Source organism: Rhyacophila brunnea, unplaced genomic scaffold, assembly GCF_057557595.1.
Source record: "Rhyacophila brunnea isolate RB1 unplaced genomic scaffold, BYU_Rbru_1.0 scaffold_23, whole genome shotgun sequence".
In the NCBI taxonomy this organism is placed as follows: domain Eukaryota; kingdom Metazoa; phylum Arthropoda; class Insecta; order Trichoptera; family Rhyacophilidae; genus Rhyacophila; species Rhyacophila brunnea.
In genome coordinates this window covers 11,263,165-11,275,482 of record NW_028232893.1, presented here as the reverse complement: position 1 = coordinate 11,275,482, position 12,318 = coordinate 11,263,165, and the positions used below count along the sequence as shown (strand labels likewise).

Below are 12,318 nucleotides of genomic sequence, written 5' to 3'. Positions count from 1 at the left end.
GTGTATGTATTTGATCCATTGCAAAGATCTAATGGATTGGGTGAATCGCTAACAATTTATTCATCGTAATAAATCTGTTAATACTATTTCCACTTTGTGAAGGCGCATACGCTCCGCTGAAGAGTGAACATTGTAATTTATTTTTACATGTTGAAAAATGAACTCCACCTGCATTGCAATAAGGGAGAATAAGTAATTTACGTTCATGTCTTAGATTAGACCTACTCTGCCAATGCGTCTTGTTTTACATTGACATTTTGTATGTGAGGGAGCGTCTTGTTTGACCGGGATGTAGGAAAATGTGAAGAATTTTTTTGTGTTTAAAGTGATGTGCAACCATTTTTAAATTGAGGTTATGTGTGTAATTCGTAGCCTTTTTGATACTATAGTAAATTATTATTTAGGGTTTTGGGGAAAACAAAAATAAACAAGTGTGATTTAATTTTTAAGTTCATTTATTTATTGTATAAAATTAACAATGTTTTGTGTAAATACTTATAATTCTAAATAGGAGTAGGTATCCAGTACCAGTGGCGGAACTATGTTGTTCAAGACCTCGTAGATTCATTCAAGGTACATATTTTTCATATTAGTACCTATAGCTTGTCGAAACATCCGTTGAGGGTAACTTTAAATAAGCATACTATTTTTTGTGCACTATTTATATCGGATATCCACCCTACGCCAATATTGTAAGCTATATACAGTCGATAATCGTCCTCTGTAAAATATAAACAGTTCGTTATCTAAGTCTTGTTTATTGGATTCGCCACCAAGAAGTGTACTACTACATATTTACGGATTTTAAAACATTCAAGTGGTCAAAAAATATATCCCTTAAAATAAAACTACAGGCGGCCTTCGACTTTCGAACGTTCTACTTTCGCACAATTCACTATTTCGTACATTTCTTAAAATTTAGATGTTTGTTAATCCTTTCTATGCCGCAATTAGTTAATTGATAGTAATTAACATAAGAATTAGTGTAATTAGGGCGTCCAAAGACGCTTTGGGCACTTAACCGGTTAATAATGCGAAAACTGTGCGCTTACATGCAGTCACTCCTCTCTCCTCCGTTCCCCGTTATCTTATAAACCCTTATATACCCATAAATAATATAAGCACCTTGTAAAAGGGTGGTTTTCAATTATCTCTTGACAAGTTTATAAAGAAAACAACTGATTGCTAATATGCCTCGTTAACTTTATTATACCGATTGATAAATATAATATATTTTAAAGTACATTTTTTCATGTTTTTTTTTACATCCCTCTACTTTTTACGTTTTTATTAGCTCGTATTCTTGTTTGTCCAGTGGTTGTTTGTCCAGTACAAATCTTGCTATCGATTTTTAACTAACTTCCCGACTAACTAGACATTTGAAACATTTAGAATATATCAGAACACGATGCCAATGCATTCTTTTAATACTTTTAGCCATCTTTAAGCAGATTTGAATTCATTTTCAGTTAATTCTGTTTTGTATGGAAAGTTATTTCAGAAAAATCCGTAAAAAGTAAAAGACTATTATTGGTTGCTAAGGGGGTGGTCCTAGTAACTAAATTATTAATAATATACGTGCCTTACTATGGAAATCAAAATGTAATGTCAAAATGACATTTCAGTATTCTATATTTGTTTGCTTGTTTGTTTTTTATTTACTTCATATCAAGTACAAGTTTGAGCATATTGAGCATAATAATTCAACAGAAAATTTAAAAACATTGTATATAAAAAGTTCTTTTTATCTTGTAATTATTAACATTCAACATTCAAACACATTTTCAGGACCCAATTAGGTGCGAAAGTCGATGGCCGCCTGTAATTCATTTTTTTATGATACATGGATTGGGTAAAGATGTTTGCTGAATTTAAAGAATCGCTACCGGTATGTACCTACTGTTACATTACTTTTGCGATAGTTCTATCGATATAACTAACCAAGCTATTGTTTAATAGTACATGTATTTCGTCAGCTAAACTTGAATGTTTTTCACCATTTGTTTACTAACAATGTTTAGTCCATACCTACCCTACGACTCTGTCCTTAATTAGACATTAGATATATTTTTTATAAAAAGACCAGTCTGTCTTCCGCTTCGTAGGCGAGAGGACTTTTTCTTCGTATGTGCGTCTTGAGAGCTTCAATCAGTTCGCCTTCTGTATTTGAATTCATTTTGTTTTTGGAGAACATCTGAAATATAAAAATTAAAATTTTCAACTTAGATTCAATAACAAATGAAATCTAAAAATATAGTAAACAGTTGTGGTACTTCTTTTTGATCAAAGGTGTCCAATTTGAATACAGATGCGGTGAATATTAATGTTTTTGGCTCTAATGGCAATTATCTTGGGAAATAAATCAACAACACCTATCCTTTTATATGTTTTTTTTATCTAGACACGATTTCGATTTCGATCTCGATGTCAACACCAACACTTCCATCACTGTAAAGGTTCGATGACATTGAGCTACTTTACAAGCTACAAGCCGGAGAATTTACAATCTGCTTGTAAACTCGCCCAGTGTCATCATCGAACTAGCTAACAAGCAGATTGTAAACAATCTACCGATAAAAGTTGAAAGCCAGGCTACTTTACTCGCTACTTGCTAGCATGTAGGCCGATCTGCGTCTGTGCAGTAGAGCGATAGTGGCGGATCTGCCGGTAAAAAAACGAACTACTCAATACGTCCTGTCAAATAGTACCAAAAATAATGTTTTAAAATACATAAAGTACAATATCCTATGTACCCTTTCAATATTGGGGACTTGTGTAAATACCAATGAACTTTTATTTACATTTTTATTTACATTCACCGCAAATTAAATAAACAACATATGGTTTCAACTCACTAGCTTGTTGGCTTCTGAGCGAGTGGAAAGTTTTGTGTGTCATCATCACAATCGCACTAGCTGACTCGACTCGCTTTTAAACTCGTCGACTAGCAAATTGTAAAGAAGCTTAATGTCATCGAGCCTTAACTAGATGACAACTACAGTAAAATTAAATCAACTTGATTTTTAAAGAATGAGTGTGTTGTATCGACACAATATCGTATCTATGAATTGATATAAGTATGGGATACATTTTATACATTATACTATTATATTAATAACAATATACGTTACGAAACAAGAATTTTATTGTTAATATAATATATACCGTAAACCCATCTCCTCCATTGCCAATAAAATGTGTTGTGCCGATCCTGTATATCTCTTCTGGATTTATATCTGAGTAAGTATTGTTAATTCTGTCAGAGAGGATCTTTGCGCTAACAACTCTGTTACCTGGAGGACGTTTTACATCAAAGACCAGCTTAAAACCTGAAACATAATATTATAGTAAGTACACACGCACATTCTTGCTCGATGGTTTTATGCTGATTCCAACATGTCTCAACGTGTGTACCATCTGGCTCGATGTTTTATTGTTCGACATCGAACAAATTGCGCTATCCGAAAAAGATTGAAGGTCTGTAATTCTTGCGCAATCTAATTTGAGTGAGGGAGAGAGGACGCACCGGCAAGGATAGTGTGGCCTCGCTCTTACTCGTGGTCGAAGTCGTGGCGGTGCGACGGTGGCCTCACAGCGTCTTGTATCGAGTTGCTCGACTATGTGGACGCAACGACGAGCATGCTTCCAAGTCAACATGATCGATCGAGCAAAACCATCAAGCAAGAACGTGCGTGGGTACTAGGCTTTACAATAGCCTTACCGTTAAATCTTGGCTATGGACGTCATAATGTGGGGAAATATGGAGCCCCTCGCACTTTCAGGTATAAATCTACGCCACCAATCCCCACTATTTTATAGTATGTAACACTGCATACAGTGCTATAAAATCATAGCCAAGATAATATGATGGTTCTAGTATAGTAGGTATAACCCCACGATGGCCGTGCGACTTAAGCGTCGGACTATAGCGTCGTCGGTCCCATGTTCGAATCCTGGGTTTGGCAAGCACACATATTGTTTTTCAATTTGTGTATGAGTCAGAGTATGGACCTAATAGGTTGAGCAAGTGGCTGACATCCATTTCTTGTAAAAACAAAATCTGTCAATACAAACCACCACTCTGTGGAGGCTCATATGATCCTGTAAGGATCGAACATGGTCGAAGAAGAAAAAGAAGATGGTATAACTAAAGAATTTAGATTATATAATAAGCAGTTCGATTTTAGAATCAATCGATTTTACGTGTGGTTGTATATTGGTAACAAGTTCATTATTTTATTCTTCTATTGGCAGCCCTGAAAACAAAATGGTATCTCTTGTTATGGTTTGAAGTAGGTATTTTGTTTTGTTACATTGTTTACATAACTTACGTACGCATTTCTCAGTGTATTGGTTTTGGCTGTCTAGATAAAATTAATATCGGAGTATCTTTCCACGGGTATTTATAGCTAAATTTTATATTCAATTCCTACGAATATATTAAGTATTCATTGCTTAGATGGTGACGGGTGGAGGTAGGGTGTATAAATTCGACATAAATGGTGAATATTGTATTCATTGAACTACTTATAAAAAATTTGAAGATGGTGTTGGTTAGTTTTTAAAATTCAATTAAAATTTACATATACCAAATCATCTAGAGGTAGGCTCTTTGCCATTTGCATTAAAAATAATGTGCACTTTGTCAGTCATACTTATTTGTTTTCATTGATTTAAGAATACAAATTGCTGATGATTTTAAAAATTCGATTAATCCCTGCTCAACCAAACCATAATAGTTAAAATATATGATTCAATGGCACAATATCAGATATTTTATGGATACAAAGAATAATATTTTTTATGGTTTAGTATAGGCAGTCTTTAACTGAATTTTAAAAACTAACCAATATCACCTGTTGTATTTTCAGTTCAAAGAAAACAAATAAGTATGACTGACAAAGCTTAGTTTGCTCTATTTATGCCAGATCTCCAGAGCTCACCTTTACTGTTAGTTTGGTCCAGGCATGTTGATTTGAATTTTCAAAACTAACCGATTCTATCTGCGATTTGTATTTGTAGTTCAATGCTTACCTCCACCCTTTGTCACTGATATCTGCACATATTATGATCATGTATGTAATTAACTAATTAGGTGAGTCAAATTATCATGCAGCGTGTGAAAAAAATAGGTTAATAATTGATTTCTGCTCAGAAATATTTTAGGCTGTTCAGCAATTAAAACAAATATGGCCAAACCTACCTGATACTTGCAATAGACAAGAGCTCCTAAATAATACCGCATCACTCGGTGACTGCTGCACAGAGTATTCAAAGGCATCCAAAATAATTTGTCCTTTTATATCAAACGATTCGATTTCCTCGAAGAATGGCTGGGCCTCAACTATATCTGCATATGTCACATCTATAAAATTAAGAATACACATTTAGAACCATAATAACTATATAGCCAAGTTGTTACGTTTGCCCTAATCCCTTGGGATTAATGAAGAAGTTGAATGACTACCTCAAAAACACGCCTTATATATAAGGAATGTAATTCAGGTAGTCATTTAATTTTTTCATTCAAAATTCCACTGACTATTATTTAAATGTATGCTCCAGCAGGTCTATTCCAACATAATACCCTGTTTATACGTACATGGATTTACTGCTGACAGTACGTATTATCGCGGCCATAACAAGAAAATGTACGTGTAAACATGTATTATCCTGCAGTTGCAAGATTGCATGCATGAATCAAAAAAGTTCGTAATCTTCTGAATTTTCATGCGACGGTGTGGCGACATGCCGGCAAAAAAACGAACTATGAACGAATTTTGAGATTAACCGATTTTCACTACCTGTCAAATAGTATCATAAAATGACAACATCGCGCCTCACTCACTCTTGAAGAATGAGATTGGAGAGACAGTCAGCACTTTTAGGTGTAAACAGTTATTGTCACGATAGTTTAAAATATGCACTATTGCTGTCAGTAAATCCATGCACGATAAAAATGCTATGGTGTATTTTATGCGTTTGGTATGAAATAACACTTTTGTAAGTCAATTTGATAATTACTCAAGCTTTCATTTTAGCGTGACGTTAGTGATAACGCATTGCACAAGCACGCCATTGCATTGAACAAATTTGGGCAAAATACCGTTTTGCACACAGAATTGAGGTAATCTCGGATCTTGGAAATATAATGAATTGGTGTTATTGGGTGTATGGAGTTAGTTGGAATAGATCTCCAGGACCATCAAGGTCTAATCCCATGACTGCTGTATTTAAAAAATGTACAAGTAATTGTACATTCGTCCAAGTGCACAAGTAAATTTTATTATTCCCACGACTGGTGTATTCGGGAAATACTCGTGCTCAAGTCATGAAATTATTCACCGTCCTTTGACTCGTCGGTCAGCAAAAGAAACAAATAATCTTACTTCCAACGTCAATATTTGTTCTTATTCCACCCTTGGACATGACGGCTGTGTTGTAAAAAGTCCTTCCATTCTCTATCGAAACATCATCCAACTATCTAAAACAATAATTTTGTCATAGTATATTATTACAATTTTAATTCTGACATCTATACTATAAAATACAAAGTTTGTCCGTAATTTAAATGCTCCAAAACTGTACCTGAGCCTTGAAATTTTTACCGAAGATTCCTTGGCTAAAAATAAGATCAACACGCATTTTGAAATATTTGTGTTGTTTAATTCATAAGATATGAATATTAATTGAAATTGTCCATACATTATCAAAAAATTAATTTATAGACCCAAATATCTACAGTCCTACAAACTTATCTAAAGAATGGTCTAAAATGGAACTACGAATAACCATATGGACGCTATTTTGAAAACGTCATTCAAATGTCAGATTCAGTCTAGCTGTGAGTCTTGATTGGGTAGTTTTCGACGGTGGCTCCCCCATCCATTCTTTAGATAAGTTTGTAGGTCTGTACTTCATTTTATATTCCTTTAATAATTAGGTAACCATGGTAATGGAACAACAAAATTATCTGAAGACATTATTTGACATCAAATATTATATTATATCAATTCGTATTCAAAATTCACCAATAGTATTTATAATTATACAATTAAGTTATGCTGGATGACGATATTCTCAAAATTGCAACAATCTATATTATTCTAAGAACAAAGAAACTGAAAAAAGCAAGAATTTCCCTACAATTTTAAAGGGAAAATATTTTATCTCACAATGAAGATGGGTGTCTTTCCGGAAACGTGGAAGATGCCAAAGGTTCGAGTTCATAAGAGTGATACCTACACAGCAGTGGTGAGTGGTGAGTGGTGGAGGTAGGTTATTATGATTCGACGTAAATAGTGAACACTAAATTATTTTGTTACCCATACTTATTTGTTCTCATTGAACTAAGAATACAATTTGCATATGATGCCGGTTTATTTTTAAAATTCAATCAAACCCTGCCTAAACCAAACCATAATAGTTTTGGTATACTTTGGGTGATCTGACAAAATTATGCACACTTTTACAGTCATACTTATTTGTTTTCGTTGAATTATGAATAGGTACCATATTATTACAGATGATGCTGGTTAGTCATTTACAACAAATAAACATCATGGATTTAGAGCATGCTGATCAACAGAAACTTACTTACATTCGAACATTGGTTTAAAATATGTGAACTCCCTATAAACATTCAATTTGATCTATCTCTCAATTACCAGATATCTTTTCTTATGTTAATTAGTAGTATTATCGTTTTTTCTTGCACCCACGAAAATGAGAGTTAACATCTTTTGGAACTATACGATGCAATAATTGCATGAGGCTTAGGATCACAGGGACCTATCTACAATAACACAGTTTTGAGATAAATGCAAATAAAGATTTTGATAATATGAAATTTATTAGTTAATAAATATAGCACACTTTGCTCAACTATACCTTGTAAACGGATATATATATACGACATAGAGTCTTTGTGTCACAAATTAATATGATTACAGCAATATCGAAACAGGGGCTAACTCAAAACAATCCATTTTACCACGTTTTTATTAGCTCGTATTCTTGTTTGTCCGGTACAGATTTTTTCTTGTGCAGTACAAATTTTTTCTTGTTTGTCCAAGATTTTTAACTAACTTCCCGACTAGCTAGACATTTGAAACTTTTAGAATATATCAGAACACGACGACAATGCATTCTTTTAATACTCTTGGCCATCTTTAAGCAGAATTGAATTCATTTTCAGTTAATTCTGTTTTGTATGTTTCGGAAATAATTCGTTAAAAGTAATAATTACTACTCACTATTATTGGTTACTAAGTGGGTCTTAGCAACTAAATTATTAATATATACGTGCGTTACTATGGAAATCAATATGAAATATCAAAATGACATTTCTGTATTCTATAATATTTATTCAGTATTTCTATCAAGTACAATAAAAAGTTTATATTAATACATAGGATTGTCAAGTTTATATGATTCAACAGAAAATTTAAAAACGTGGTATATAAAAAGATCTTTTTATCTTGTCGGTAATTATTAATTGTAGTTAGGCCTCTGTGATCCTTACAATTTATTATTATAATTGTATGGAATGTCTGGTCCATTGAATAACTTAATTATTATACTTACACCGTATACAATGCTGTCCATAATTAAATTTCCCAAATTGCATTCTTTATATTCACATGCAGTCTTATTTAAAAAGATATCATTGTATCCTATAACCACTCCGCCAATTCTGTTGGTCTCTTCTTGAAATGGCTCCATTAGCTGCAAGATATTGGGATCTGCGAAAGAAATTATTGTATGTCAGATTTTTTTATATATTAAGTAAATTAGATGTTACTTGAAAATGCGCCAGCGGAGCCCATATCGTCTCTGTTCTGGCAGAACACACTAACTGGAGAATACTAGTTTTGAGTAATTTGACTTTGAAGTTGTTAAAATGTTTGAAATAATGGTCTATCATGTGAGTTTATTAAGTAATCGTAAAAAGGATGACTTTAAAATAAAGACTGTTTATTTATTAAGAAGGTTTCCAGACGGTAAAGTTTGAAATAAGGAACATTTTGGTACTAACTCAATATGTCATTTTTTCTAATTAGTGTTTTCTGTCAGAACAGTGACGATATTTTTGGTTTCATTTTTTTTAATCGATTGAAGAGAAATTAGATATTAAAAAAATCTTGTCAATCAAAAAATGTATGTTCTGTCTACTTTTTTTAGGAGACATACATTACATCTGACAACCTATTTATATTGTTTACGTTTTATGACAAGAACAGGGCATGAAATTGACTGCAACGGACCGAAATCTAGCTCCAGTTCATGAAATCCTCCACACTAGCGATCCTAAAAATTAAAAATTAAAAATTTGCTTACTGATTCATGAATTATTAAAAAAATAAATAAACTCGTCGTACGCATGATACCACATTTCGAAAACTCTCTTTTCTACAAGAAATAATGGGGTTTTGTGTTCTTTTGTTACAAAGATTCTTTATGCGATTTATATTTCTAATCAATTATGGAAATAGATTTTATGGGACATTTCCCATATAAACAAAATCTACTACCTAACCTAACCTAACCTAACCTAACCTAACCTAACCTAACCAAAGCATTACATATCCCAGTAATACTAATAATAATAATTGGTGATCGATATAAATATATAGGGGAGGGGGATGCATATTAATTAATAACATTTGATGACAGTTTCGTACTATTCCATCAGATTTGAGGTAAGCGTCAAGGGTTTCGCTTTCCAACATCTTCGGGGTCTGGATATATTATCAAATAACTATTGGAATGATCAAGGGTAATACATTATTTATGAGTAGACAGCAGTGATGTCCCGTGTGGATAGGCCGACCATACTCTGTTTATAGGTGGCAGATAAAGTCAGTGCTTGAAATGGAATATTTTATGAACCGGAGCGCTCGATAATTTTCCGAAAATGTTTTTCTAATTTTATGTATCGCCGTCTTACTATGCAAACCTTCTATGTCTGTTTTATGAAAATGTTCAGGATAGAGTTAAAATGTAGTAATTATTACATTTCTTTTATAAATAAAATAAATCGGTGTGTGTACTTATTTACGCGCGTTAGAAGTTATACTTCTTTGGCGTAACAAAATAAAATAACCGCACACCGCGTTAGTCAAAATTCACATCAATCAAAAATATTAAACAGTTAGAAAATAGTTTTCACATAAAGCAAATATGTAATACCAAACAAAAGTAACGTACATACCTATCACACTTGAAAATATTAAGCTTAGTTTTGACAGCTAATCACATATAAAAAGGAGTGGGTACGATTCACAACGCGAAAGAATATTTTTCATCAAGCAAAATAATCCATACTCCTTATTCTATGGTCACTATGGTCGGCTATGATCACATCATTGCACGAGACGTCATGTTTCAGATCTGTTAAATATTAAAGTATGATATAAGATAGAATTTACGTTTTAATAGCCCCATATCAATAAAAACTAGAATAAAGGAGGGCCGCTTATTGGAGTGCTACTGGTTTATTTATAGACACTATAACTTATATCACTAAATAAATTATTTAATTTTTCTCGTTGTTTTTATTTTATTTTGGCCAACAATAATAAATTCGTTTCCTAGGCAAAGGAACAATTCTTCGTACATATAATAATAAATTCGCTGCCTAGGCAACGGAACAATTCTAAACTATAATATTATACTGTATAATCGTCACGATTGCAGTATCATACTGTGGCGTAGTGGTAGTGCTTTCAGCTGATAACCGAACAGTCGGTGGTTCGAATCCAATCGAGTGCGATTTTTTTCGTGTGAAAAATAAATTATGTGTTACATGTCACACGCCAAAAATACACTCTGATGTATCTATAGTCTGAGCTCTGATCTGATTTCCCAAACGCGCCTAAAGAAGTATAACTTCAAAAAGTTTTAAATTTATGCTTAAATCAAAAAAGAGTACTTTAAGGGGGGACATGCTCGTCGAAGGTCAAAATTGAGTTTTTATTGTATTTTCAAATCATGATCCTGGACACTCCTTAAACGTTGTAGATAATCTATTTATATAATTTTGAAGCCTTATTATCCTTTATAGTTATTTTAAACATTTGATGACTGCATAAAGTATTTTTGTTACATAAAATAGTATTCTTTTAAACCTCTCGCTCTAATGTTTTAGAATATAGTCATATTTCGGTACATAACTGTGCAGTGGTGTTAAGATTTTTTACGTTTATTAATTTTTAAACGCATTTATGAAACCATTAGTATAATTTATTACGAGATAATTTTTGTAAAATATTCACGATAAAAAATTATATTGATAATCTCTGTGATCCCAAATTTGACAAGAATTAGGCATTTTATTATTCAAAAAATCGGCAAGATTAACACATTTGAAGATGATTCTAAAGATACTTATTATAAGCTATGTCTTTGACCATTCAAGTGTGATAAACATCTTATGAATAATGATTGCTTTATAATAATTATTGACTTAAGAATAAGGTAGTGTTTTTTTGAAATACGCCATTTCTTTTGTCATTCCCTAGTGGTGAAGCTACAACATACAGCCGTAGCCATAAATTGACAAACTATAATTAAAGTAGGGAGTAAAATTATGTTAACGCGCGTGTTTGAACATGTACCTAACCGAATTTTTTTATTTTTTTTTAAACGGTACATGTTCAAACACGCGCGTTAACATAGACAACAATTTGCAGATAGTGTTAGTTAGTTTTTGAAAATCAATTAAAGCTTGCCTAGCCCAAACCATAATTGTTTAGGCGTGCTATGGGCGATTCGATAAAAATAGTGTATAATTTTTCAGAAATATTTATTTGTTTTCATTGAATTAAGAATACATATTACATGTGGTACAGGTGAATTTAATTCCAATAGGTTTGGTATGCTATGCTATGAGTGATCCAACAAAAATAGTACACACGTTTTCAGTCACACTTATTTGTATTTGTTGAATTAAATACATATTACAGATGGTGTATGTTTGTTTTTTTTTTTAAATTCATTGCCATTACCACAATATAATCGTAAAAATATTCTTCTATGTACAAAATATCTAAAATTATGTATGGTTAATGGCATAATTTTAGATATTTTATAAATAAACAAATATTTTTAAACAAGATCCACACATTGTAGTGTTAGTTAAATGAAAACAAAATACGTTTGAGTGACAAAGTTTAGTATGCACCAGGGCTCGAAATGGACCGGAACGCACCGGAGCGCCGTTCCGGTTCATAAAATCCACAAAATTATCGCTCCGTCTCGTGGAAATATTAATTTGACTGTCTGAGCTACATATTTAATACAATAAAAAAATAACAC

At 32.6% G+C, this 12,318-nt stretch overlaps 1 protein-coding gene across 2 annotated transcripts in view; it reads right to left on the bottom strand.

Annotated features, from left to right (window-relative positions):
• Window positions 1–447: 447 nt before the first annotated feature.
• The window catches only part of LOC147069485 (apyrase-like), a 28,521-nt gene continuing 16,650 nt past the window's right edge, over window positions 448–12,318 (bottom strand). The window contains exons 7-12 of one of the 2 annotated variants that reach the window (XM_085950187.1): window positions 8,587–8,744; window positions 6,390–6,480; window positions 5,204–5,365; window positions 3,166–3,329; window positions 2,033–2,194; window positions 448–721 (exon numbers count right to left, since the gene is read on the bottom strand). In XM_085950187.1, the coding sequence (XP_085806313.1) occupies window positions 2,072–2,194; window positions 3,166–3,329; window positions 5,204–5,365; window positions 6,390–6,480; window positions 8,587–8,744 (698 nt within the window). In that variant the 3' untranslated portion in view covers window positions 448–721; window positions 2,033–2,071. Of the gene's footprint in view, window positions 722–2,028; window positions 2,195–3,165; window positions 3,330–5,203; window positions 5,366–6,389; window positions 6,481–8,586; window positions 8,745–12,318 lie in introns of both variants that reach the window. The other variant, XM_085950188.1, reaches the window with a different exon arrangement.